This window comes from Durio zibethinus, chromosome 11 (genome assembly GCF_047325235.1).
Source record: "Durio zibethinus cultivar Kanyao isolate XHJ-2024 chromosome 11, ASM4732523v1, whole genome shotgun sequence".
Taxonomy (NCBI): Eukaryota; Viridiplantae; Streptophyta; class Magnoliopsida; order Malvales; family Malvaceae; genus Durio; species Durio zibethinus.
Window position 1 is genome coordinate 23,347,971 of NC_143172.1, and position 25,317 is coordinate 23,373,287.

Genomic DNA, 25,317 nt, shown 5'->3' on the forward strand with positions numbered 1-25,317 from the left:
ATTCATATTTGAAGCTTAAAAACTCTATCTTATAACACAACATTTTTTTCCTTTAAATTTTATTTCAAATTTTCATGCCTTTTCTTATAGTATTTTCAATAAAATGCTTAAATAATGAAGAGAGAAAATCTAACAAATTCACTTTCATGACATTAAAAAAAGCATGATGTAGGGAAGGGTTATAGCAGTTAAAGCAACTAGCTAGCAACAGGACAACTGCAGCTGCAGCCGCAACAACGCTCGGTTTCATCCGCAACCATCCGATCCGACCGGACCCAGTTACCTACGCCAACGTCCGTCGTAGCCATGTTGAACGACAATCGAGAGCACGAGAATCTTGAATTCATTTTCAAGCAAAAACGGATCCTCCGATCCAAAGTCCGCCAAGTCCTCAAGTCCATGGACCCCACCCTCCGATCCCAAGAAGGTAATCCTTAATCCCCATCATTTTGAGCCTCACTTCCATTTTACCAATGCACACATATTAGATTTTGAGCCGAAAATTCTGGGTCTTTCTTTTTAGATGATATAATTCAGAGTATAGTATTGGACGCTCCATGGTTCAAATCAAGTAAGCGATTATGTGCCTATATAAGCTGCAGTGCTTTACGGGAAGTTGATACCTCAAAATTGTTATCTCAAATTCTGCGCAATCCATCCACAGGTTTCTTCTGTTCTGTTTACAACATTTTCAGTATTGAGTATTGAAATGCTAGTAATTGTTCTTTTTTTATTATTATTTTTGTGTGTTGTTTTTATTTTAGCAATTTGTATAATCTATTACTAGATGGTAGCATGCTCCAGACTGCAAAAAAACTTTATGTTCCGCGTGTAGAGGACAAGAATAGTAACATGAGGATGTTCAATATCTCACGCATGGATGATTTAGTTGCAAATTCAATGAACATTTTGGAACCTGCTTCGGTTGATGCTGATGGAAATGATCGTGAAGATGGTATACTTGTTCATCTCTATATAGTTTCATCCTTTTACCTCTTATCCTCGAATAATGCACTCATTATTGTTTTTCACTGCTTGCTCTTTGCTTCCTAAAGAGTTGGCTATAAACTAGTACTTTTTTCTTTAATTCTGTCTTCATGCTATCATATTTTAACTTTTATCGTTGAATAATTCTTGTTTTTTCTTTTGTAATGTCTTGTTTGTTACAACTTACAACAACTGGTGGTAAAATTTGTTGAGACAACTTCCTTGCTTCCTTTTCCCTAATCTAAAGCTGCACTGAATCATTCTCTCAAGCTCAGGCAAATCAGTTATTTATGCTAACTTTGTTACATTTTCATTTTAGTTTTGAAATTAGGGGGCTATCTATTTTGCTTTCATATTTACATTTTCTAATATTGAATTATATTTCTTGATGCAGTGATGCATGCAAATGATGCGGTTGACTTGTTCATTTTGCCTGGTAGATAGTTTTGTCCTGTTTTCTTCTCAGCTTCTCTTTCTTTTCTCTTTGCTTTTTGAACATTCTCCTTGTGATGTTGCTAGGACTTGCATTTGACAGATCTGGAAGACGGTTGGGCCGTGGTGGAGGGTGGGTTCACCATTTATGTTGAAACTTAACTTAATCTTCTACATTTTGTAACTCTTGCATATTTTAGAGATACTCTATACCTGTGAGTGACAGGCAGGTTTCTAAGTTGTTAGACTCAGATTGTTGAACTTCCAACTATGAGGCAGTAGACATGTTCATCTAACGCCATGGCCCCTGGCTTATCTTGGTTAACAAACCATCATCTAATATCTATAGGGAATTACTTTTTATTGAAATTTATGTTGTTGTAAAACAGTTCCTAACCAACTAGTGCCAAGACATGTATGAGTTGTACGTGCTTGTGTAGGTTTGCACACTGTTTTTGCATCAGTTTATCTGTGCTTTGTAGTGCACAACTTATTGCAAGAATCTTCACTTAACTCTTTCTTGCTAATTTCTGCTTTTGTTCTTGTGGACATATGCGATGGAAATTAAAAAGATATTATGATACTTTCTTGAAGAACTACAAAGAGCTTGCCAAGGAAAGGAATTGGAGGCAGCCACTCTTTGGTATATGCTAGTTTTGGTTCTTAGTCTAGCTCAATGCAAAATTACATTCTCTTGGCCATTCTGTTAATCTCATTTAGTTTTTCTGATTCTTCTCTTCAACAAATTCTCTGGTTTTGCAGTTGCACTGTCTTATTCTGTGCAGATGGTTGATGAAGAAATTATACCACTCACTCCAAATGATGTACTCGTGGATGCTCTAGTTTCACCATCTGGCGTGATTCCCATTAGCCCGGCTGCCTTAGAGAGGTATTATTTTTGTAGATATCGATCCCCCCCCCCCTCTCTCTTGCTTTTTTCATAAATTTTTGTACTTTTTTCTTGTCATATAACTTATATAACTCTTGCAGAATGAAGCCTTAATGTTGCCCTCAGAGCCAAATATGAGTGCTTTCTTCAATAGGCTTCTCCTGAAATTGCAGTTAGGATGGCTTGCAAATCTTGAGAGGATAATATTTCTACAATGTATGAAATGCAGGGGGCTTCTGTTATTGAAGAATGGGATACATTTCTGCTGTGCCATTTTTCAGAGGCTATGACTGCTTGTCTACCGGTCAATGTTCATGACTTTTGCCTGCTAGAAGCAGAGCTATAGTTGGTATGGATTCAGTATAATTTTGTGTTGTATACACAAACATGTTGCGAATTCTAATTGAAATAAATTCTTTACTACAGTTTGTTTGGTGTTTCTTATATTTTGTTTAAATATCACTGGAATTTCTTTTTCTTTTTTTTTCTGTATCATCTGACGATAATGTCCGTCTTTTTTAATTTGATTCTTTAAGAACCATTTCTCTTTGACAATTTACATTACCAAATTGTAAGCTTCTTACAACGTAGTTTTGTGTTTTAGTGTGTTCTCAAATGTGCTACCAAACCCATATTTTTTAATTGTTGCCATAATCTGAGAGTCAATTGACCTGGTCAGTTCAATGTGTACCCTGGTGATGCCTTGGAACTTTACTTGCAAAATATATTCCTATGTGAAGAAATAGGAGAGTCAACATGACTTGTAGCAAGGTCTATAGCCCTATGCATTTTCACATAACTTATGCTTTTGAGGTCGCACAAAGATTTGAAGTTGCAGTCTTAATATGATGCTAAAGCCATTATAAGAATGTGTGGGCACTGGAACGCATTATTGCGTGAATGGTCCACTGGCTAGCGTCTTAATAAAGCTAGCTATCTAACTCTATTCACTTTGAAAGAGTCAAGCTGAAACTTGTCCAGTTATCGGCCGCAAAGCATATACAGCAGAGCTCTTAACTTCATTAGAAAACTGCAGCTCATAGACTGTCTTCCCTGTCCCTTTTAGCCATTAATATTAAGATTAGTTGTTGAATTTCTGCCTAGTTCATTATCTTAAATATGTCCCTTTAGCGTACAAACTTTCGTCCCCTCTTCTTTGTGCACCCTTCGCATGTCTGCCATGGATTCCTTCTTATTCCACCTACTATTTTACCTTACAGTTTTCTGGCTTTTACCTCTACCTGGCAATTCAGCTGACCCTGATCCATTACAAGACTTCTGTGTAGCAGATCTGAGTACCTCTGTATCTGTTAATGGTTTTCCTTGCAAACCAGCATCTGAAGTAACTTCAGATGATTTTTTCTTTGATGGTTTCACCAAAGAAGGTAACATGACAAATATCTTCGCGTCCTCCCCCACACCTGCAAATGTCCTCACATTCCCAGGACTGAATACTCTTGGAATTGCGATGAACCGGGTGGACTTTGCCCCTGGTGGGCTCAACCCTCCTCATTTGCACCCTCGTGCAAGCGAGACTGGTGTGGTCATTGAAGGAAAGCTCCTCGTTGGTTTTGTGACAAGTAACAACGTGTTTTACTCCAAGGTCTTGACTGCTGGGCAGATGTTTGTTATTCCTCGGGGACTTGTTCACTTCCAACTTAACGTTGGAGAAGGAAAGGCGCTTGCTTTCGCGGCTTTCAACAGCCATTTGCCTGGTGCCGTGGTCGTTCCCATAAATCTCTTTGCTTCTTTGATTCCAAATGAAGTGTTGACCAAGACCTTCCAAGTTGATGCTGAAGTTATCAATACCATAAGATCCAAGTTCAAGTCGTAAGAAATTTGAAGGCCCTGCCCTGCTACTTGGAATTGCCTAGTCATGTCTCCTATCGTGTTTATTCGTGTGTCGTATGTTCTCTTTTTTCTCTTTGTTATTACTTTTTTATATTCTTAAACATTGATTTTTGAATTATACACTCCGAAATGATGATACTATATGAAAAGAATCTGAAAAAAAGACACAAAAGCAACACAAGCTACATGATAAGATCTCCAAATAGATATATTTAAGGTGGCACAACCCTAAGAACCGGAATGCACTCCAGAAGATTTTGTTTCAGAACTGATACAATGGGGTTCTCATATAAAAGATTAGAAGCATTTTCTACAAGATACGTGATATTACAAATTTAAGAACAGTCTGCATTTATGAAACACATTTCTGCAACAGATGTAACCAATGACAAATTTCCCCTTTGAGATTTATAGACAACAACCAGATTACTCTTGATGCTTTGAATGCCAACAGGCTTCTCAAATTATTATGTCGCCCTTTTAAAAGTTCCAATAACATGCATCTGCAGCCACTCAGGTTGTGATCCTTGAGCATATTCCCTTGCTGTTTGTGAGCCAAATATCATTCCAGCAACATCAAATGGCTGTGAACCAAGCTAAAAGACCAGATTGATGTGTTAAGATATCGTACCATAGCTCCAGTAATTTTACCTTTTTTTTTTATATGCAAAAGATCATATATATATATATATATATATATATATATATATGCTAAAACTAACTTCTTCATTAACCCCTAGAACAAGTCTCACATCTAGACACTGCTGACAATCCTAAAAGGTTCATTTTCTATGAGAAAGTAATAAATTAGAGGTCATGTAACATTTCCTATTGGAATTCATCTGCCAAATTCTGCAGAATCAAGACTATTATTTTAAAGGAAATAATCAACATGATGCATAGTGGCATTTATGAGATGGCCATAGCACCAATGATTGACATGTTGACACGTTTGCATTTAAAAAAAAAAAAACAAAGATGCAGAAAAGTTGATAAACATAACACTGAATTTGATATTTGGACGACGCTTGGACAAAGACAAAGCATAAACAACATTTTAGGTCAAAGTTTGAATTGGTCCTCCTACTATCTCAATTCAGCCGTTTTGGACAAAGGCAAAAGAAATTCATGTTGGCATGCCACATCATCAACAAAATGTGTGTGAATACATCTCTTAGGATATTTTTTTTAGGGTGCAATCTCTTAGGCTAAATCATATCAAAGCATTAATTGAGAACTAACAGAAGCCTATAGGATTTTAACTGTTTGGTAAAGGAATAATCTCAATTACCAACTCAAAAGGTTTCTTTGTTGGTGCAATTGATTTGGTTACTGTTGTTTTCAAAAGGTCATGCATGTCATTCAACTTCTAGAAACTAAGAGAAATAAAGGGCATCCATCATATGGCCAAAAAAGTCTAAAGCTTTTTTTTTTAAAGGCAAGAAGGATTTTTATTAATAAGGAATAAATACAGAGGATGCATCAATCAAAGTGAAGGATGACCCATTACACATAAAAAGTATTCCAACTTAAATCCAAAAATGTCTGCAGATTGGTTTAGAACTTTAGGCCATCTTTTATTAGCTAAAGTTTTTGGGATGATTCATTGTCTGAGAGTGTATAAAACCATCTTTCCTCCAAGGCTCCAAGGCAGTTCTGTAGTAAAATTCTAGGACCACATCTATCTAGTAATATCAGAGCACGGGCAAACTTGTGCTGAAGAGGAGTCCATGCGTAAAGCCCAATCATTGACTTTTCTTTGACAATTGAAGGTCATGACTCATTGCTAGATGACAATCATTAAAAAGTAAGTGCATAATTTAAGCCTACTAGTTTCTCTATATTTCTTGTAAAGGTAGGATCCACTAGAGGGAAGATCCTTGACATTGTAGTTAGTACTTATGTGGAAAGGAGAAAATTTATTAACTTTTCTGGCCAACAAATGTACATTACATTTTCAAAGAATTTCAGCTTTCAGGCAATGTTGAAAATTGTTTCACATTGAAATATGCAGATCTTTTAACCCAAAAAAAAAATTTCAGATCTGGTATCTAAGAATATATGATAAAACAGAGGATAGAGGATCTCAGTTATTCTATCTACAGTAGTACAAGTAACTTAAACTACCTCTGGGAAAAAGTTGAACTCTTTGTCTAATTATAATCACCAATCAAATTTGGTCAAAAGTTTTCCATCTGAATTTTATGTCATGAAGAACTAAAATCTTCTATTTACTCATAATGGAGCAGACTTCAATTCGATGCTAGTCATGCTAATAGTTTATATGATGACACAAATATTAAGTCATCTATCAACATAAGCAGAATATTAAGTGATCTATCAACATAAGCAGACTTACATCCTTTGAATGAAAGCCTTCAATGCTAGGATTCATGTTCATCCTTGAATTAACTGCTTCTAGCTTCATTGAAAGGAACTGCAAAATTGCGTTAAGATCACAGCTTCAAGCCTGAAGGAATAGCCTAAAAACTCAGAAATTGGCAAAATAAAACAGCAAGATGTGAGAGATTCATACCTCAACCTGCCGATGCAGCGACTGGATATAATTAATTATCTCATCAAGGACAAGTGCTTTTCCAATGATCTGATTGACAAGTTTGTATTAAGGTTTAATATGATAAGAAAATATTAATAACACCAAGGAAGAGACCACATATACAAAGGATATTGGACTAATAAAACACAACTACACAATAGTAAATACCTTATTACACCCAGGGACTAAATCTTGAAGAATCTTCATCCTCTCACTAATCTTCTCTCTCCTAGCCTGCAAGGGAAAAACTTATTCTAAGAACATGTCTCAAAAGGGCTCAAACCACTTCGTCTTACCACTCTTGTTATAACAAGAACTAGAAAGACCCATGAAGTGGATCCACACTTTGTTTCAACAGTATGAAAGTTACATTTCTCAGTTTTCAAGATGAAAATTGCAAATTCAATAGGATTAAAGTGAATTACTTTCTCAGCCAGACTATGACTATCGGTAGCTTGACCCCTCCTGGCTCTGACATGAATATAGTCTTGCTTAGGCGGTTCAGCAGGTTTACTATTCTGTCCTGGCTTGCTACCAGCTGCAGAATTGGCTTCCACCTTCACTTTAGAACCCGCATTTTCATTCTTTGTCCCCAACATTTTCATCCGTTTTCCATTTGAATCATTCTGTTGAAGACCATACTATAAGCCATCATGATACCAAAATATAAACTAACATTAACTTATATGAATCTATAAGGCTATACCAGCTCCAATTTAAACCATTTATCATATCTTAATTCTTAACCTCTTAAAACGTAGTTTTCTTGTGAACTAAAACATCTACAACTAAAACAAAACCAAAAAAATAAAGGGCAAATTTTGAATCTTAAAACTATTTCTTTTCATCCTCACTGAACTGAAGCAAAGCAAAGCAAAGCCCACAACCTGGCCTAGGCTAGAATGAGTAAATCAAAGGAAGAACTAAATTTGAGTAAAATAAGCTAACAATGAAACAAAAGCCACATCAAATTCAATCCAAAAACCTTAAATTAAAGAAAAAAAATTAAAATTTTTTCATAATTGACCTTAAACTCCAAAACTTTCCTACCATTGCCTTCTCTACCAATCAATTCAAAATCTAACAAATAAAAAGAGCTAAAAAAACCCATATATTAAAACCAACAACAACAAAAAAAAAAAGACAACCAATTCATTTGCACTAGTAGTAGTAGAAACAATCTTGGAAGACTCATCTTCAGAGCTCAAATCCTTCCTTTTTGTCCCAGCTCCATATCCAACACTTTGCTCAGTCACAGTAGATTCCTCCATAGACCCATCTCTGTGACCCGAAGTGTCCCCAAAGCCGCCCAAATTACCCATTCGGAACCCCAATCCCCCTGCAGTTGCCACATTTGGGTCAGAGCCAGGGTTGATTGGAAAAGGCCAAATCTCAGCAAGGCCATAAGCTGAAGGATTGGCGGCTGAAAAATGTAACTCATTGATCAACGGAGGATCCATTTCGTAGCACCCGTTTTCATGAAAAATGGGGTGAGTTTGGATTTGGTATTCGGATCCAAATTTTGGGCCTCCTTAAAAGAACAGAAAGGGGAAAAAAGAAGTGTTTTCTTTTTTTGTTAAAGTTCGGGTTTTGGCCTGGGGGGTTCAGTGACTCAGTGTGCGGTGGCAGAGTGGAGTGAAGGGTTTAAGCTTTTAAAGTAAGTTGGATGGATTGGGGGCCTACTTAACGACTTGACAAAAGGGAGAGAACGAGAAGAAGAAGAAGAAGAAGAAGAAGAAGAGAAACTTCAACAGATGATTACGAGAGAGAGATTGGGGTAGCAGACAGAGAGTGAGTGTGTCCGTAATGTTTGTTTGGACTGGAACTGAAAATGTGGTACCCATTTTGCATACTGTCCTTTCTACCTTCAAGGGCCTTCTTTTTTTTTTTTTCGTTTTTTAATTTATTTTTCTTTGGGTAAAATAAAACGTGCTCGTACGACCAAAATAAAGCTTATTAAGTGCTCATTTGGAAAATATCAACCAATAATTTCCTAATCCATTTGTAAAATTTCAATTACATTTGATATCGTGAATTATCGTCACCACATAAAAAATCCTAAGAAATATTACAAGGATGGCGAGATTATATTATGCATTTTTCTAAAATTAAATAAATTTATTTTTAGATATAATAATTTATTTATATATTTATTTTATATTAAATACATATAAAATAAATTATTATTACAATCAAATAAAAAATTTATTTTTTAATTTTTATCCAGTTCAATATAATTTTGTTAAAATTTTATATCCAATTTTAAATTATCAATTCTAAATCACTCCTGCTCTCTCATGTTTAGAAATAAAGGTTCACTAAAATAAAGGAAAAAGAAAACAATGTTCAGTATCATAATTGCATTTTGTGCAAATAAATTAAGACAGGGGGAAGCGTGAAAGATCTAACATGAGACATACTCGCATGTTTGGAGAGGAAGTCTTTACTCACATGTAAAAATGGGAGATTTTCTAGTTTTGTGGTCCTAATTCCCGTGGATGGTGGCGAATGCGCGTGGGTTTGTCGTGTTAGGTACGTTAGACGTGGGATCATGTGCTTTCAAGTACATTTTGGAAGCAAAGGTTACAATCCGAATGCAAAGCTGAATAGTTGTTATTATCTTATTTTAAGGAAAATTTTTGAATTTTTTAAAATTAAAATATAAGATAAAGAAAAAAAAAAAAAAAAAGGGATATAAAAAATCAATTTTACAAATTATTTTTAAAAAAAATTTATTTGTTGCTCGTTGAAAGTAAGATAATAAATGTATTTGAATTATTAACTAGTAAGCATCCATATAGATATCTTAATTTATTTAGGCCTAAATTTATTGGGTTTGATCTAGTAGAATTTGTGTCTAAGGCCAATGGTCCAGCTTAATAAGGCTTAAGTTATCAGACTCAATTGGTCATTTATTTTATTTTATTATTATTATTATTTTTTAACTGAATTTTTTGATGATTTTTTTCAGAATCCGATGAAAATTCAATCGGAGTTCATTAGTTTCTGAAAAGAAAGAAGAGGAAAAAAAAGGAAAGAGAGAGAGGGGAAGAGGAGATCTGAGGTAGAAAGAAAGGATTCGACCTTTTATATCAGCTCAAAACGGGGTCGTTTTGACGTTTTAATTCAACTCAGGATTCACGCGTTTTACCACTAGGTGATCCGACCAGAGCGTTCGACCCGCTTCAACTCGTGTCCTTTCCTTCGGCTCCAATCGAGCTGAGCCGAGTTACAAATTAAGCCTTTGAGCTGCGTTTTTCAATCACTTTTTGTGTTTGCAGTTGAGCCAATCTAGCCGTCAGCCAAGCCATTTTTTTTTCTTTGGTTTTTTTGTCTATTTTATTTAGTATTTTTCTTAGTTTTTTTCATGATTAAATTTAGAAAAAAATAAAAATAAAAAATAATAATAAATTTTGGGAATAAATATTAATATCTAATGATGAAATTTATAAAAATTTCAAATGATAAATTTCTATAAAATTCTTAGTTGAAAAATTTTATCTAAATTTATCTCAAATGATGGAATAATTTAGATTAAGTTTCAATAACAATAATTAATGTTTATTTTCAAACAAACAAAAATAAACAAAACATAAAAAATATAAAAATATAAAAATTTTGAAATTAAATACAAATTACCCAAAGACGAGATTCTTAGAAATTTCAAATAGTAAGTTCCTAAAAAATCTCTAGGTGAGAAATTTTCTCTAAATTTGATTCAAATAGTGAAATAATTTAGATGAAATTTTAATACAAGTAATTGTATTCTTTTTCAAATAAAATTTTGGTTGAAAATATTTGATAATTATCCAAGAATAAGATTCTTAGAAATTTTAAATGGTAAATTCTTAATCTGGGTGAAAATTTTTCTCTAAATTTGATCAAAATGGTAGAATAATTTAGATGAAATTTTCAATAAAAATAATTTAGAGATATTTCTTCTTATGTGCTTATTGCAATTGATATAGGAGTTTGAACATTTGGTATAAAGAGCATAAACAAAAGGGAGGAGACAAAAGGGAGGAGAAATGTTTCATGAATATATTTGTCAATAATGCCTCTTCGTGTTTATTTGATTATTAATATGCTCATGCATTTTTGCTATGACAAAAAGGGAGAGAAATATCATATAGATAAATTTGCTTGTGCTTGACATGCATATGTTTGATTGTACTTATTTCATATATTGGACTAGCATATATTTGTTAAGTTGTGTTGGATTATGATGCATAAATTGAGGGAGAGTTTTGCCATTGGATTAGGATGCACAAATTGAGGGGGAATTTTACCATGCATTGCTTAAGGGGAAGTTTTCCAAAAGGTTTTTCAAAATCTTAAATGTTTCAAAGAAAATTTTTCATCAAGCAAATTTATCTTTAAGTTTTGTCATATCAAAAAGGGAGAGATTGTTAGTCTTGAATTGATCCTTATTTTGAAATGACAAAATATTAAAGCTAAATAAACTTGATCAAGATTTTAAAAAAGATATATTTAGTACATATTCTTAAGTTTTATATTTTGGTACTAAATAAATAATATGATTTTCAAAGTTTAAACAAACATTTCTTGGTGTCATATTTCTCAAACCAAATCTATCTTTAAAGATTATTTATTTGAGCTTAAATGAAAGTCCAATTGTTGTTTTTAAAGTGAACTTATTCATTTTAGACTTAATACAATTTTGATAATATTGGTTTTGAGAAATAGATTAACTTAAGAAAGCTGTTTTACAAGAATAAAATTTTTCAACATTGAACTTATTTTATTTTTTTGTATTAATTCATAAAGTCTTAATATTTGAATTTTATATGGTTGGAAAGCTATTTGAGTCTACTTTCTAATGGATTAAACAAAATCAAAATTCAAATTTTCTAAAAAAAGATTTTGAATTTTTTCTAGACACTCTGTAATTGTTAGAAAAATTGCACAAGGTGTAAATTTGAAAATTCACTATAATTCGTACACAGTGAATTAGGTGATGAAATTTATATGGATAGAAATCTTTTTAAGTCTAGTTTCAAATCTTCAAACGGTTTATAATTTGGGATTTGTATAACTCAAGTTATGATCAAATTAGTTAGTAGAGTACAAAATAAGAAACAACCACCCAGCAGCTGATAGGATTGATCCCCTTATGGAAAGGATTGATTAGGTTATGATTTTCAGACGCAAATTAGTTCAAAACATGAACCAATTGATCCCCTAATGGAAGGGATCGATCGGTTCTGGGCGTAAGCACTCCAACGGCTATTTTTTTCATCATTTCAACGGGTATTTCTTCACTCCAAGCTTTCCTAATGGCTACTTCTTTAATTTTTCTATAAATTGGGCACTTCAACACACCAAGAAAATTGATGAATCAAGAGAGCAAGAGCCAATAAGCCACATTTTCATTCTCTCAAAGAATCAATAGTTTTTAGAGCTTCAAAGTTCATATCTTTGTATTTATTATATTCAATTTTTATTTGTTGTTCATTCATTATTTTATTGTACTTAAACTTAGCAAACACTTAGCCTTAGAGAGGTTGTTCTATTATTTGCAAAATTACCTTTGATATACAATGGTGAAAGAGAATAAGAGGTGAGGTATCCTATTGAGAGTTTTGAAGTGAGATTGGGTAAAATACTATAAAGAGTAGATGTTTCTATCTTAAGCCTTAGAAAGAAAAAGATAGGTTATTTTTTTAATTCAAGAATAGTGGATTGAAGCCTTGGTGTGGACAACCAAGAAGAGAGGACGTAGGTACCTTATGAAAAATGACCGAACTTCTATAAATCATTGTGTTTGATTTCTCTATCCTTATCTCCTTACAATTTATTGTTGTTTATATTTGGTTTTAGATTTATTAATTGTTATTGTTTGCATTATATTTTCATCAAAAGTGCTTATTGTTTTAATTTTCATTCAACTATATTGAAATCATTTGTTTGGGAAGAATTTGAAGAAATCTAATTCACCCCCTCTTGGATCACCATCTAACCTATAAAGCTAACAAGTAAGACTTGGAAATTGATAAAAAAAATGAAAAGTTCCTACCGATTTCAAGAACTATTTGTTTGGCAATACATAACTAGTACTTTTGATTGTTACTTAAGTGCTTTTATACTGTGGTAAAACCAGTACTTTCATCCTCTGATTAGGAAGTATAGATATTGTTAATACCTTGAAAAAACCCTGAGACAAAAAAATAACAAAAAATCAATCAAAAACAAAATCACAACTTCATTCAAACAATATGCAAAATAAAAGATTCTTAAGAAAGACATAAATTATGTTTTTATAGACGACAATCCAATTTTCATCCAACAGTAAAACACACAAAAAGAAATAATTAAAAAAAATACATTCACAATAACATACAAACCTAAGAAACATAAAACCCAAACCCATTGAACATACAAAGGTGTAATACCAAAATCATCGAAAAAAAATCCAAAAAAAATAGAAACCTACATTCAATTAAATAACAAAAACAAACCATAGATTTTACCCAAAAACACTAGAGAAAAAAATAAAGAAAGAAAATAATGATCAACAATCGCAGACCACAAAAGACTTTCTTTCACACCATAATTACACTCTTTAAAGCAATAATGAAAACCCAAAAATAAAAGCTTTAGAATTCAATTTTAAACACACCAATTGAAGTCAAAACCTAGGTGTCAAACATAAAACAACAAAAGCAGACAATTGTCAGTAGTGAAAGAAATTTCTCCTACTTGACCCAAGCAAAACAACTCATTTGGCCCCATTAAAATGGCAAAATATTGTAAAGAAAAACCTAAAAAAAATACACATGGCAAGCTAAGATCCTTTAAAGGATATTTTTTATATAATGGTGTATTAATATAAATACAGATTATATCATTATTTTTTATTATCATTAATACATCACACAAAATTTCAAGAAATAAAAATAAAAAAAAACCTTAAAAAAAGGAAAGAGAATAACTTTTAGATAATAAGAAAAAATGCAACTGATTTTTTATTGGTATAGAAGATGAGCATAATTTATTAAAAAAAAATCTTTATTCAAAACCAAAACATTATTCTTAGTCATTAATTCTTCAAGGAATAGAGGACAATTGACTTTTTTTTTCCTTATACAATAATGCTTATCTTCAATGAATCAAACAAATCAATGTTATTTATTGTAATTTCATTTTATCTGAACCAAACTTTGATGTAATTATTTAAGTAGTTATTATTATATTATATTTTTATTTTATTCTATTACATAAATAAACTATATTGTTGTCATTTCTATAGAAGCCATAGACTTTGATTCTACGGCTCATTTGATATGTAAGGTTAAGATTCAAATCCTAACTCTTATTAGAATTTTTATATTGTCATAAAAAATGTATTTATTTTTTTACATAAGAGATAGTAATATAAAAATAAAAAGAAATTACAAATATTAAAATTTAAAATTTAAAATTATTAACTATTACATTTTTTAAAATAATTATATAAACTAATTTCGATAAGTTATAGGTTAAAAATATGCTTTTATTTTATTCTTCTTATTTATGTCTTCTAATTGGACAAATCACAAAACAATCTCATATCAACCAGTCCCAATTTTTTAGTATGCTAATATTTGATTTGATTAACAAATATTTTGTCTTATACAATATTGTTGGCCTTATCCTTATTTTACAAAGCTCATTATTAAGTTTTATAAAAAAAATCCCATCTACTATAACACAAAAAAATTTCACCCACCATTAATGTAATTTTTAAATTTCACTAAGAATTAGCAGATGACATGTATTAATGTAAAATACATTAAAAATAATTAAAAAATTAATATATAAAAATAATTGTTAGTTTTTTAATTTTACTTATAAAATTTAAAGTAAAATTAAAAAACTTCATTGTATAGAAAACAGACTCCTTTTATTAACTACAACCATAGTATAATATAATTTTTATAAACTATACAAATAATATAATCTAATATAATTATAACAAAAGGATAGAACTATCTTTAATTCTTTTATTATGTAGTGATTTATAATTTTTATATAATTTTTTATTTTATATGTAATTTTTTAAATTTATTTATTGCATCAACTACTATTAAAAATTAATAAAATATGTGTTTAGTGCTTTTTTTTGTCATGTGATCATCCAAGTGTCTAAACTCACTCATTTATGTCATATGAACGTTCCTTGGTAGTGATATGGCATCTTCGATTAAATTTTAATAGTTGTTGATAAAATAGATATATTTAAAATATTTATAAAAAATTACAAAGTTAAGAAATTGAATTTTAAATGTTGCAAATAAAAATATAAAATATCACTAGAGGGCATATACAAGTTATGGAAAGTCCTAAATTATATTGTTTTATTTAGATAAATTGTTATAATTTTATTGCAGTTAAATAAAATTTTAATTTACACACAAATAATTTTTTAACTTTTAATTTCTATCAAATAAGTCATTAACTTTTAATTTATATATAAATAAACTTTTAACATAAATTAATTTTTTATTTAAAATAAATGTTTTTAAATTTTAAAATAAAAAATAAAAAATTATTCAGATATAATATAAAAATTTATTTAAAAAATAAAATTTTTTAAAATATTTTAGCCTTTTACATACGGAGGACGAGAGAACCATTTTCCCACCGCAACTACCATTGCCTAACCCTTTTCTTTTTCCCACCATTCCTCTTCCGGCTCTTTAATTGTCGCAAAATTAGGTTATTAAACCTATATGGTTACCCCCACGCCATTCGTCCCTTACCAAACTTGCTTAGCAAAAAACATAATACTCGGCTAAACAAGCGTAATGAATCCTAGAAAGCCTCTTTTTGCCATACCCAAGATGGGTTCAGCCAGTACCTGCCTAATAAACTTGCCACCGCAAAGTTTGACTGAAGGGTTTTTTTTTTTTTTAATGTGTGGCAATGATGGTGGTTTTGTTTTAAGAAAAGTGTGTGGTTAATTGGGTTCTGAAAACGTGCTTCAAAAATGGCTTTGGTTATAGACATTGAGGTTGACAGTTGAGGGATGGTGCACTGAACTTCATCGTCAGGGTCACATCTAGTCCATCTCATTCCCGAAAGCACATGCTGAAAGGGCTTTGGGGCCAACTTTCACTGTTACATCAAATGCAACAATGCAGCATTATGTGGCAGATCATGATGTGTACATGGTGCCAAAGCAGAGAAAAGAGAAGGGGAAGTAGAAGCGATGAGTTAGAAGATAAAAGCTTCAACTACTTGAGATGGGATTTGGAAATGTTTGGAATTTCTCAATGAAAGGTCCATTTTCAATTACTTTTTTACCCTTGTTTTTCATAATATAATGGTCAAGGACATTATCTTATTTTATACAAATAAATTTTATATCATAATTTTATATTTAAATTAAATCTTTTTACATACTAACAAGATTTTCAAAACTTATTTTATACGTATAAAATAAGAAAAACCCTTTTGCCTACCAATCCCTGTAGAAAATCATCACGTTTTACAAAAAAATTACTTTTAACAATAGTTTCCCTTTGAAAATTCTAAGTCATCCTACCCACGCCACCTCATCTCTACGCCTATTTTGGATGCGGTGCCATGGTGCATCTGGATATCAGTCCACGACGCGGTTGGTTTTGTTGCCTTTTCAATCTTTAATTGGAAAAAAAAAAAAGTTGATTGAATCAACGGATCTTCAAATAGTCGATTGATTGACGTGAATTACGCAGTTGACTACCTCAATATAAAAATAAAAAGAAAGAAATTTTATAAGGTTGTTAACTGTTTAACATGAAAATTAAAATTAAAATATTATTTCCAATCTGTCTTAACACGTACGTACAAATGTTTATAAGGAAGTTACCTATTATTTTCAGGCCCATTTGGTTTCAACTGCACCTCCGTGCAGTCGTCAATAAAATTTGTGCCACTGATATTTAATATTTGTTTGGATGTCAAAGCTGCCGTCTTTGGTCCTTTTTTTTCACTGAAAGATTTGGTTCTAGTTAAAAAACGCGCTAGACTTTATATATATATATATATATATATATATTTTTTTTTTTTTTTTATTTATTTATAAAAATTTTCTTACACTTTAATTTTTTATTTAAAAATTATAAAATAAATTTATTAATTTATTATAATAAATAAGTTTTATCTATTATATAATAAATTAATGAATAAATAACATTTTAATTAATTTTATAAATATTAAATAATTTAAAACTTTTGTTAATATAATTTTTACTCTAATGTTTTGAAATTTTTTTTACTATAATTCACTTCATCATTATTATTATTTTTTATCTAAATATATATTTTATCATTAATTTTAATTTTAATTTTAATTTTATCATTACAGTAATTAATTTTATCTTTATTATTATTTTTAATCTCATTAAAATTAATAAATCTTATTGTATATATAAATGTATCTTGAATTTCTAAATTTTAAGAGTACAAATTGAGAATAGGGAATTGACCCTTAAACCTCCTAAACAGATAGACGTTTAAACCTGGCATGCTTTGGCTGTCCACGCCTAAGTTAAGGGTAGGACTGTAGGAATATTTGCAGCCATTTACGGTTAGGGTGGGGGGTTAAAGAAAGGTCAAATTTATCAGCTGGAAAAACAGGTATAGCTTTTTATCTTCTTCTTGCTTTTAATCATAGATATTTAATTAAACTATGCACGTACAAGTTTTTTGTCTGTTGGACTCGGTGATTTGTAGTATTTGCAAGACAAGCCCCAGAGAGGAATGTGCCTAACTCTTTGGTTTTCTCATTAATTTCCCTTAAAACTAGAAACTAAAATGGCATTATAATTCAGGTTGAGATTCTATATTGCTAAAATGCCACTTTTATTTTATGTTGGAGTAGGAGACTGCAGTTCCTTTCCCAATTCCAGGTAGGGAAAATTAAAGGATGCCCCTAATTTTAGCCTCTTTTAGTGGAGAAATGATGGGCTAAGCATCGAATCAATTTATCGGAAAAAGGGTATGAATTGAAGTTAGGTTCAGGATTTCATGTTCGGATAACATACAGAAGCACAGGCTCAGCTGACTCAAGTCACAGTGATGATTTTTCAAAAAGTTGCGCTGAGAGTTTGGGTTGATCAGCTCAATTCTTTGTAAGAAGATGGTTGTTTCTTTCCAGAGCTGGAGTCAATTGTTTCAGGCCCCAAACCCGTCAAAAGTGCATGGTGACCACAGTCCTTCAATACACAATCAATAATGTAGGATCAATTAATTCAATGCATTCATACTATAAAATGCTGAAATTGGCTTTGAAATGTGAAACAACAGAATAAAGCATTAGCAGCTTAACCAAGTCTTAACCCCAATGTGAAATATGAATTCAGGCAAAAGAATTTTATGCTAGAGCTTTTTCTAGATGTTTGGCTTGCCATTTACAGGCACATTACATTTCTTTTGGAAGACCACCGACAATGTTGCTAAGCTTTGCATCAAAATAAAGTGGGAGGGAGATCAATCTTACATGTTTTGCGGACTTAAGCTTGAAAGTTAAAAATAAGAACATGCGTAGAATTGACTCCATCGGCTATGGCCCTCTGCTGGGACAATCATTGTCAAGAAATTAAATGCTGAATTGCAGGACATGACCGTATGCTCAGCGTCAGAAGTAAAAATCTGAAACAATGAACCCGACAGTCTTGCTCCTCTCTAGTTTGAGAGACTCCTACTAGTGCGGGGACCAACCACAGTATGTCACGTTTCTATCAATGCTAGAGTGCTGAAATGAAAGCAGCTTCTATTCTCTATTCATGTAATTTCATTTCCTGGATTGCATAGCTTTGGGTTGTTTAAACCAAATGCAAGACCAAATTAGCAAAACCAGGAACTGATCAAGAGTTCGAGGCAATATTTCAAATACAACCAGAAAACAATGGGAAGTTTAAGAAATTTACAAGTTAGAAAGAATTAGTACAACATAGAAAACAAAATGAAGATGGCACATTGGAATGCGAGCTGGTAATGGATTCTGTACTTCTAACCAAAACAAGATACTACATTACAAGAAGTACGTCTGAAAGGCTAGACCACTTAAAAAGGGTCGTTTCCACAATTTAAATTAAACAAAATGTCCTACTCTTTTCTTCTTATCAAACGCAATGTACAAGCTACGAATGAGACAACATTGCTTTAAGCTTCAAAAAGGTTTTCTATACTAGATATGCTTTAACTTCCAGATTGTTCTATGTCACCCCACTTCAATCAGCCCTTTGCACGGTTGTCTTAAACAAGAGGACATACAACTTTTGATCCATTGAGAAATATAGAAACCCACCAACTGAATGTGTTACAAATGACCCAAAACTCGTCCCCACAATACAATGCCATGCTGGTCCATAGACACCATCAAACTCCTGGAGACCCAAAGTCCAATTATGTCAATCATGAACTCAAATACCCAGATCATATTTCATAGAATCAACAAAAAATACCATAAACAATAGTAGCAAAGGGGAAAATCATTTCCATTTTACTACTTAGATATACTTAAACAATTTTAACTAATTATTATTGTTACCTTCTTGAGAGTGAGTGCAAGGGTCTTGGAAGTGAACTTTTCAAGGCTATCATGAGTCTTTCTTGCACAATCAACAGCATGGATCTGCATAAACGGTGGCATATCAACTGAAACAATTTTGACACCACAATTTGCAAGAATATCAGCCAACTCTACTTGTGAACCACATAAGGATCTCCTTCTGCCTAATGAAGCTGAAGCCTTCTTCATATCATGAAGTCCTTCTTGCAGATTCTTCACCTCTTTCTCTTTCACTGTCACAGCTGTTTTCTTGCTATCAAACACTGATCTTTGATGATGTTTTTCTGTGTTTTTATCCAAATCCTTTGATTCTTTCCTGACCTTCTCTTTCAATGATTCTTTAGCTGTTTTATGGGGTAGGTAGTTTGCTTTGATAAGTGCAAACCTGGAGGAATCAGCATCAGCTGAAACTGTCACGGCTTTGGCTTGTAAATGAATGTCTCTACTAGGTGGAGGATGGCTATGTTGGTTGTTGGTAGGTTTTTTGGGTGTGCGGATTTTGGGATTAAGGTTCAATCTCGAGAAGTGATTGGTCATGAAAAAGGGCTTCTTGATAGGCACTAATGGATCTGAGTTTTGGGTTGTTGGATGGCTGGTTTTGGTGGCGTTGCTGCTGCTTACGGTAGGTATAGGTAACTTTTTGAGGGTGGGATCTATGGAATAGGACGATGGGCTAGGTTCTGGTGCTGCTAAGATGCGCCTGTGTGTGGTGTGGTGAGCCATGTTATCCAATTGGTGGTGTTGTTAGGACAAAGAAAGGGAGGAGAGAAGGGGGTGTTTAGATGGGAAGTTGTGTTTTCTGAGGGGTTGGGGGGGAGGGGTGTCAGGGGCTTGTGGATTGTGGACTATGGTGGGTTCACTGAATTAGGACACCTCGCACATGTGCGAAGTGCTAGGGCTGTTTAGTGCTTTCCAATCCCCTACATGTGCCGGGGGGTGGAGGAGATGGAGGTCTCTGTCCGTGATGTGTGTTGTGTTGACTGTTGACTTGATCTATTTCTACCATGAAAGGCTTTGATATTTACATCTAACCAGTGGACCCTTCAGAATGACAATGGAAGTTGGGTTGGGACACCTCCCCTTTCAGCCTAACTTCAGATTTCAGAATGACAATGTTATTGCAAATGATAGAATAAATAAATAAATAAAAGGGGTTGGATTTGCGACTCATGATCAACAATTCACTTGTTTTCCGTGAGACTTCTAAGAACCATCCTTTTAGTCAAATACACATGGTCTGATGACAAATCAGAAGAAGGAATGCTGCATCAACACAACACATTTTGTTTGGAGTGCTACTATTAAAAAAATGCAAAGATTTTAGGTAAGGTTTAGTTTACCGTTGTTGCTAAAAAAAAAACTGAGTTAAAAAAAATATATTTAAAAATGTGTTTGAATATTTTAATGAAAAATATTATAAGTAATTAAAATGTTTAAAAAAATGTAAAATCATAAAATATTAAAAATAACAAACTAATATAATATTTTTTATTCTAAAAATATTTTTTGATAGTATAACCATTTTCTGAAGAATTTTTTCAATGTGAGTTTGTCAATTAAAATTTTAAATTAAAAAATTATATATTTTATTGTTTAATATTAAAATTGAGTCAAAAGCATATTGAAAAGGTATATTTTTATTGTTTAATATTAAAATGGAATAAAAAACAAACGAAGTAACTAAACCTAAAAAAATCTTTGATTGTTGCGGAGTGGTTAAAACCAAATACGATATTCCAAGAGGCAGGTGATCGAACACGAGCGTACCAGTTGCCAAATAATTATGAAACCATAAGCTGTGTCAATCAGTAATGGCGAGGCAAGCGCAAATAAGTAATACATGAGCTGCAGAAGAAACAAAACCAGTTAATTTTTCTTTCAAATGGAGAAATACTATATTGTTACAAAGAGCATTAGCCTTCTCTTTCCCTCGCCCATCATTTTGCTGGCCGAAATCCTTAACATCTACCACTTCCCGGAAGTAATAAAAAAAAAAATCATCAACAATAACAACTAACTACTATCAGATCATCTTGGAAGATTTTGAATTATACAAATTGATCACTTGTTTTAACAAATTCAACTCTAACCAGGCCTCAAAATGAAAAAATTCAAAACGAAAGAAAAATCTACGCCTTCAATACATGGCAATCTTCTACATTCTAAAAATATACAGCTTCACGATGTGCAAGACATGCCGTATAAGTATCATCTAAGCAGTTATATAGGAAGATAGAAGACGGCAACCCCTTGGACCCTACAATCTGACATGAAATTGAGAACCAATATTCTAATTTTTACTTAAGCAAGAATAACCAAAATGGACCTGAATGTTGCTAAGCTCACAATACACCATCTTAAAGCCACAATCGCATAACGAGTTCAATGGGCTACAGATTCTAATTCCATGGACTTGGCTGCCGAGCCTCTCTGAAAACTGAAGTGCCACCAGATGCTGCAGGGGAAGGAGATGATGCAACATAATTTGTTCCTGACACGGATACAGCAGGAGGATTTCCAGGATGACCTTGATTTCCAGTAGGAGCAAAACGGGATGGGCTACCTGTGATCCCCATGCTTGCTCGAGAGGGGAGGGGAACCTAAATATAAGAGTAACAACCCAAATGTCATTAGCATACCTTACATAGTCTTATATGCCATCAATCATACTTCACATAAACCAAAATTTGTCTTAACAGATTTGTGCACTAATCTGAAGTTTAAATGTTATCTGATATATAAGGACACAAGATAATTCAATTTTAGTACACCTCAATGAATATCAACCAATCAATTAACATGCTTTTCTTGGATATTAACTCCAAACAACGTGTTCCTTCAGAAGTATATTTCTCAAAAATAGCCATATAAATAACTGAAACAGAACATCTTGCAGTTGGTACTTATTATCTTCTTCTATGAGGTCCCAATTTTACAGCTATGCTTATGCGGTGCATTGATTTCCACAAAAAAAAAAGGTGAGAATACCATAGCATATGTTATTTTCTTAATTAAAAAAACACATGGGGAAAAACTCCAGACTACATAAAGAGGCTATTATCTAGCCATGACCAGATGAGGGTGATTAATCTTACAATTGAAAGCAGCTTGCATGGTTGTTACAAGTACTAAGACTACTTGATCGTTATCATTTATCCACCGTTGGAGCTGAAAATGTCACCTCTAAAAAGAATCCAAAAAGCAACTTAGAAGGACTGACTTTACAAGGAAGAAGAGTCATATTTTTTCCCCAGTAGCCTTTCAAATGCTTCACTGAAAGAGCAACCATAGATATTTTCTGTAATTTATGCTCATCCCATCAAAAGGAAAGCTCCATCCAAGAGGCCTTTTAAGTGAAGCAGTGAGGCATTGATGAAGAAGAAACAGGTAAAGAACAATGCTAAATGAACTGAGACACTAGCTCTAAAAAATTAGCCAACTAAATGGTGCATGTTTCACCTTGTTGACAATTACAGTACTGAAAAGGTAACTTACAAAGAGTAACAAATACTCCTGATATACTAAGAATCAACTACTGCTGTGGCCAGCATGGAATAGAGACACCAGAGATGAATATGCTAACCTTACACTAATCTTATTGACTACCCAAAACAAATCTAGAGCATTTGATAAAACAGCAAATCATGCAAGGAGAAAAGCTTGAGTGATTCATAAGATATGCAATTGGTAATTTCCTAAAGGAGGAAAGAGGAGAAATAAGATTTAGGGTATATTTTAGGTTCAGATCTTTACCAAAATGCATATTGGCCTACAGTTAGGGAGGGGGGAGAGAGATCAAAATGCACATTCATGTAAACTTTAGGTTCCAACCTCAGGCCATCCACTTTAACAGTACAAGAGAATAATGTTGGAAAAAAAAAATCTATTGAAGTTCTTGTATCGATACTTTATTAGAAAAAAAAAAAAAAAAACTTAGCTACCGACAAATATTACCACATTGTGTTGAATGTAGGTTGGTCTTCTAAGAGGAGATTCTGAAGAAGGTGATGTACTGCTCATCCGAAACACAAGACGAGAATGAATGTTAGCATTTGAAACATCATCAACTTCACCTCCTTCATTTTCACCAGCAAGATTACCCTCCGAGCCCATTCTAGGAGTGACAAGCCTAGTCATTGACCCAGAGTCATTCGTGGTTTCCACTTGAAGTGGAACAGCCGGACAGATTGCCATACCTTGCGTGCTATTTCTTCTCTTCAATTCCTCCTCCGTATTCAAGATCTATCAAACATCACCAATTAGTATCTGAAATTTATTTATCCAAAACATGGTCTTGAATAGGAAAGGCATTAGGATTGAAAGTTTACCTGCTTTAGTAATTGTACCAAATTATGCTTCTTTGCATTCAAAACTCGTAACTTCTCCTCAACATCCCTTTTCCTTTTCTCTTTTTCATTCAACTCATTTACATTTTCCCTAACCTAGCAACGGGAAACAAATACAGAACATTTCAACAAACAAGACTCAAACTTTTGCATAAACACAGAATATTATTAAAAACTTTCATCCTTTTCTCTACCTTCTACAATTAAGGATTAAAAATTTTAAATATTTAAGCTAAAAAAAATCAATTTAAAGAAAAAAAAAAAGAAACTACAATACCTCTACATTTGCTCTAGTCTCCTCAGGCGGTTTCTCATCCACTTGTAAATTTTCATCTTTCTCGGGCTGCTCATCTTCCGGCTTAAACGAACAATCTCCACCGTCGAATCCTCCAACTACCTCCACCTTGACCTCCGCAGGAGGTGGTCCAGTTTTCAAATCCTTGGGCGGTTCCGGCTCAACTTGAGCTTCCAATTTGGGCTGAATAGGAAGCCCATTGGGCATGGGAGATTGAACGTGAGGCTTTAAATCAGGATTAGGTTCAGAGTTAGGGTTAGGGCTAGAGGAAGAAGTGGAACGGAGACGAAAGAGAGCTTTGTTGCGGCGGTGCAATAGGGATTTGAAGTCTCTGAGAGAGATGTTGGGAGTCGGCATTAGCCATCGGCGAGGTATGTCCGGTGCTCTGTGGAGGTTCCCTCTGTACAAAGAAATCGCCACCATTTTGTTCCCCTTTTTAGGAGTTTCCCTCTGTTTTCTCCTTTTTTCTCTCTGTTTTTTCTGGTAACATAGCGTTATCAACAGATTATCCCAGACTATTGGGCTACATCCTGCATGGGCAGTACCTTCCTGAGAGGATAAATGGATTAGCTCAGCTGGCCCACAACGCAAATCATTAATGAGATGGCCCAGATTTCTAAACCTTTAGCTCAGTATGGTTTGTGGCCCGACAATGCTATAGGCAGTGTCGGGTCTAGCCTGGCATATAATGGGTTGGATCAGGTTTAGATCTAGCATCAGTGTATTTTTATTACATAAAAATATTGATAATTCATATATTTATATCATATTTTATATAAAAATTATTTATCATAATTTGTATCGATATAAAAATATAAAATTTTTTTTTATTAAATCTATATATGAATTTTGTTAAAATTTTAAACTGCAATACTTTTGTATTTTTTTTATCATTTCTTGTATTATATCATGATATTATATTTTAAATTATTAGATCTAATAAGGCTTAATCAAATAATATTTTATTTATTTACATGTACATTAATGTTATAATTACAAAAAAAGTTTAGAATTAAACATAAAATTTATGTGATTCGGATTTAAAATATTTATGTCCACGTAATTTGATTTAAAGTTTTTTTAAGGTTTTTTAGCTCAAAGGGTTTTGATTTTTTGAGTTAAAAGTGCATTAGGAATGTGATGAACTTGGAATCAAATGATACAGGCTCTCACAACCTTAAAAAAATATATATCAATGAGTATCTTTTCAAAAGAGATAAATGAGTATCTTATATAAAAATAATAATTAAGCATTTATTTATTTTTCATTAACCAATTTTAAAAAACATTAAAGATGTGATAGGCGTGAATCAAATGAAATATATATATATATATATATATATATGAGTTGTGGCACGTGCCAGTCCATAAGTCAAAAAATATTAGTAATTTGGACTGGAA

The 25,317-nt window shown here is 32.7% G+C and overlaps 4 protein-coding genes and 1 pseudogene across 7 annotated transcripts; 2 read left to right on the forward strand and 3 right to left on the reverse strand.

The window, feature by feature from the left end:
• Window positions 1-31: 31 nt before the first annotated feature.
• On the forward strand, window positions 32-2,733 carry 5-FCL (5-formyltetrahydrofolate cycloligase). Of its 2 annotated transcripts, none has more exons than XM_022882905.2 (8): window positions 32-427; window positions 524-664; window positions 788-955; window positions 1,382-1,423; window positions 1,507-1,552; window positions 1,992-2,062; window positions 2,182-2,274; window positions 2,410-2,733. In XM_022882905.2, the coding sequence occupies exons 1-8, from the start codon at window positions 307-309 to the stop codon at window positions 2,412-2,414; spliced, it is 687 nt and encodes a 228-aa protein (XP_022738640.2). In that variant the 5' UTR covers window positions 32-306; the 3' UTR covers window positions 2,415-2,733. The 2 variants fall into 2 exon arrangements, with proteins under 2 accessions (XP_022738640.2, XP_022738639.2); XM_022882904.2 differs by having other exon boundaries at window positions 34-427; window positions 2,182-2,308.
• A 135-nt stretch (window positions 2,734-2,868) lies between these two features.
• Window positions 2,869-4,277, forward strand: LOC111290264 (germin-like protein subfamily T member 2 pseudogene; annotated as a pseudogene). Its single transcript, XR_016346523.1, has one exon. The product of XR_016346523.1 is annotated as a germin-like protein subfamily T member 2 pseudogene (transcript).
• Window positions 4,278-4,346: 69 nt separating this feature from the next.
• Window positions 4,347-8,340, reverse strand: LOC111291262 (transcription factor bHLH79). 2 transcript variants are annotated; one of them, XM_022882903.2, is made up of 6 exons: window positions 7,865-8,340; window positions 7,142-7,342; window positions 6,885-6,950; window positions 6,696-6,764; window positions 6,519-6,596; window positions 4,347-4,755 (listed from the first exon to the last, which is right to left on the reverse strand). In XM_022882903.2, the coding sequence occupies exons 1-6, from the start codon at window positions 8,174-8,176 to the stop codon at window positions 4,627-4,629; spliced, it is 855 nt and encodes a 284-aa protein (XP_022738638.2). In that variant the 5' UTR covers window positions 8,177-8,340; the 3' UTR covers window positions 4,347-4,626. The 2 variants fall into 2 exon arrangements, with proteins under 2 accessions (XP_022738638.2, XP_089624472.1); XM_089768346.1 differs by having other exon boundaries at window positions 4,692-5,945.
• A 10,333-nt stretch (window positions 8,341-18,673) lies between these two features.
• On the reverse strand, window positions 18,674-21,143 carry LOC111290379 (uncharacterized). The gene is made up of 3 exons (XM_022881663.2): window positions 21,043-21,143; window positions 19,255-20,363; window positions 18,674-19,090 (listed from the first exon to the last, which is right to left on the reverse strand). Exons 2-3 carry the CDS (start codon window positions 19,996-19,998, stop codon window positions 18,935-18,937), a joined length of 900 nt encoding a protein of 299 aa, XP_022737398.2. The 5' UTR covers window positions 19,999-20,363; window positions 21,043-21,143; the 3' UTR covers window positions 18,674-18,934.
• A 146-nt stretch (window positions 21,144-21,289) lies between these two features.
• On the reverse strand, window positions 21,290-24,443 carry LOC111290378 (uncharacterized). Its single transcript, XM_022881662.2, has 4 exons — window positions 23,899-24,443; window positions 23,604-23,717; window positions 23,230-23,517; window positions 21,290-21,875 (listed from the first exon to the last, which is right to left on the reverse strand). Exons 1-4 carry the CDS (start codon window positions 24,337-24,339, stop codon window positions 21,675-21,677), a joined length of 1,044 nt encoding a protein of 347 aa, XP_022737397.2. The 5' UTR covers window positions 24,340-24,443; the 3' UTR covers window positions 21,290-21,674.
• Window positions 24,444-25,317: the final 874 nt, after the last annotated feature.

What these genes read in the sequence shown, in the direction of transcription:
- LOC111290378 (XM_022881662.2), bottom strand. Translation starts at nt 24,339, where the DNA reads ATGGTGGCGATTTCTTTGTACAGAGGGAACCTCCACAGAGCACCGGAC. An exon ending in TGGTACAATTACTAAAGCAG is followed by an intron (nt 23,518 to 23,603) that starts GTAAACTTTCAA and finishes GATGTTTGATAG; the next exon opens with ATCTTGAATACGGAGGAGGA. An exon ending in CCTACATTCAACACAATGTG is followed by an intron (nt 21,876 to 23,229) that starts GTAATATTTGTC and finishes TCTTATATTTAG; the next exon opens with GTTCCCCTCCCCTCTCGAGC.
- LOC111291262 (XM_022882903.2), bottom strand. Translation starts at nt 8,176, where the DNA reads ATGGATCCTCCGTTGATCAATGAGTTACATTTTTCAGCCGCCAATCCT. An exon ending in CTACTAGTGCAAATGAATTG is followed by an intron (nt 7,343 to 7,864) that starts GTTGTCTTTTTT and finishes GGTCTTCAACAG; the next exon opens with AATGATTCAAATGGAAAACG. An exon ending in CGCTGCATCGGCAGGTTGAG is followed by an intron (nt 6,597 to 6,695) that starts GTATGAATCTCT and finishes GCAATTTTGCAG; the next exon opens with TTCCTTTCAATGAAGCTAGA.
- LOC111290379 (XM_022881663.2), bottom strand. Translation starts at nt 19,998, where the DNA reads ATGGCTCACCACACCACACACAGGCGCATCTTAGCAGCACCAGAACCT. An exon ending in TTGCACTCACTCTCAAGAAG is followed by an intron (nt 19,091 to 19,254) that starts GTAACAATAATA and finishes TTGGGTCTCCAG; the next exon opens with GAGTTTGATGGTGTCTATGG.
- 5-FCL (XM_022882904.2), top strand. Translation starts at nt 307, where the DNA reads ATGTTGAACGACAATCGAGAGCACGAGAATCTTGAATTCATTTTCAAG. An exon ending in TCTGCGCAATCCATCCACAG is followed by an intron (nt 665 to 787) that starts GTTTCTTCTGTT and finishes ATCTATTACTAG; the next exon opens with ATGGTAGCATGCTCCAGACT. An exon ending in TGGAAATGATCGTGAAGATG is followed by an intron (nt 956 to 1,381) that starts GTATACTTGTTC and finishes TTCTTGATGCAG; the next exon opens with TGATGCATGCAAATGATGCG.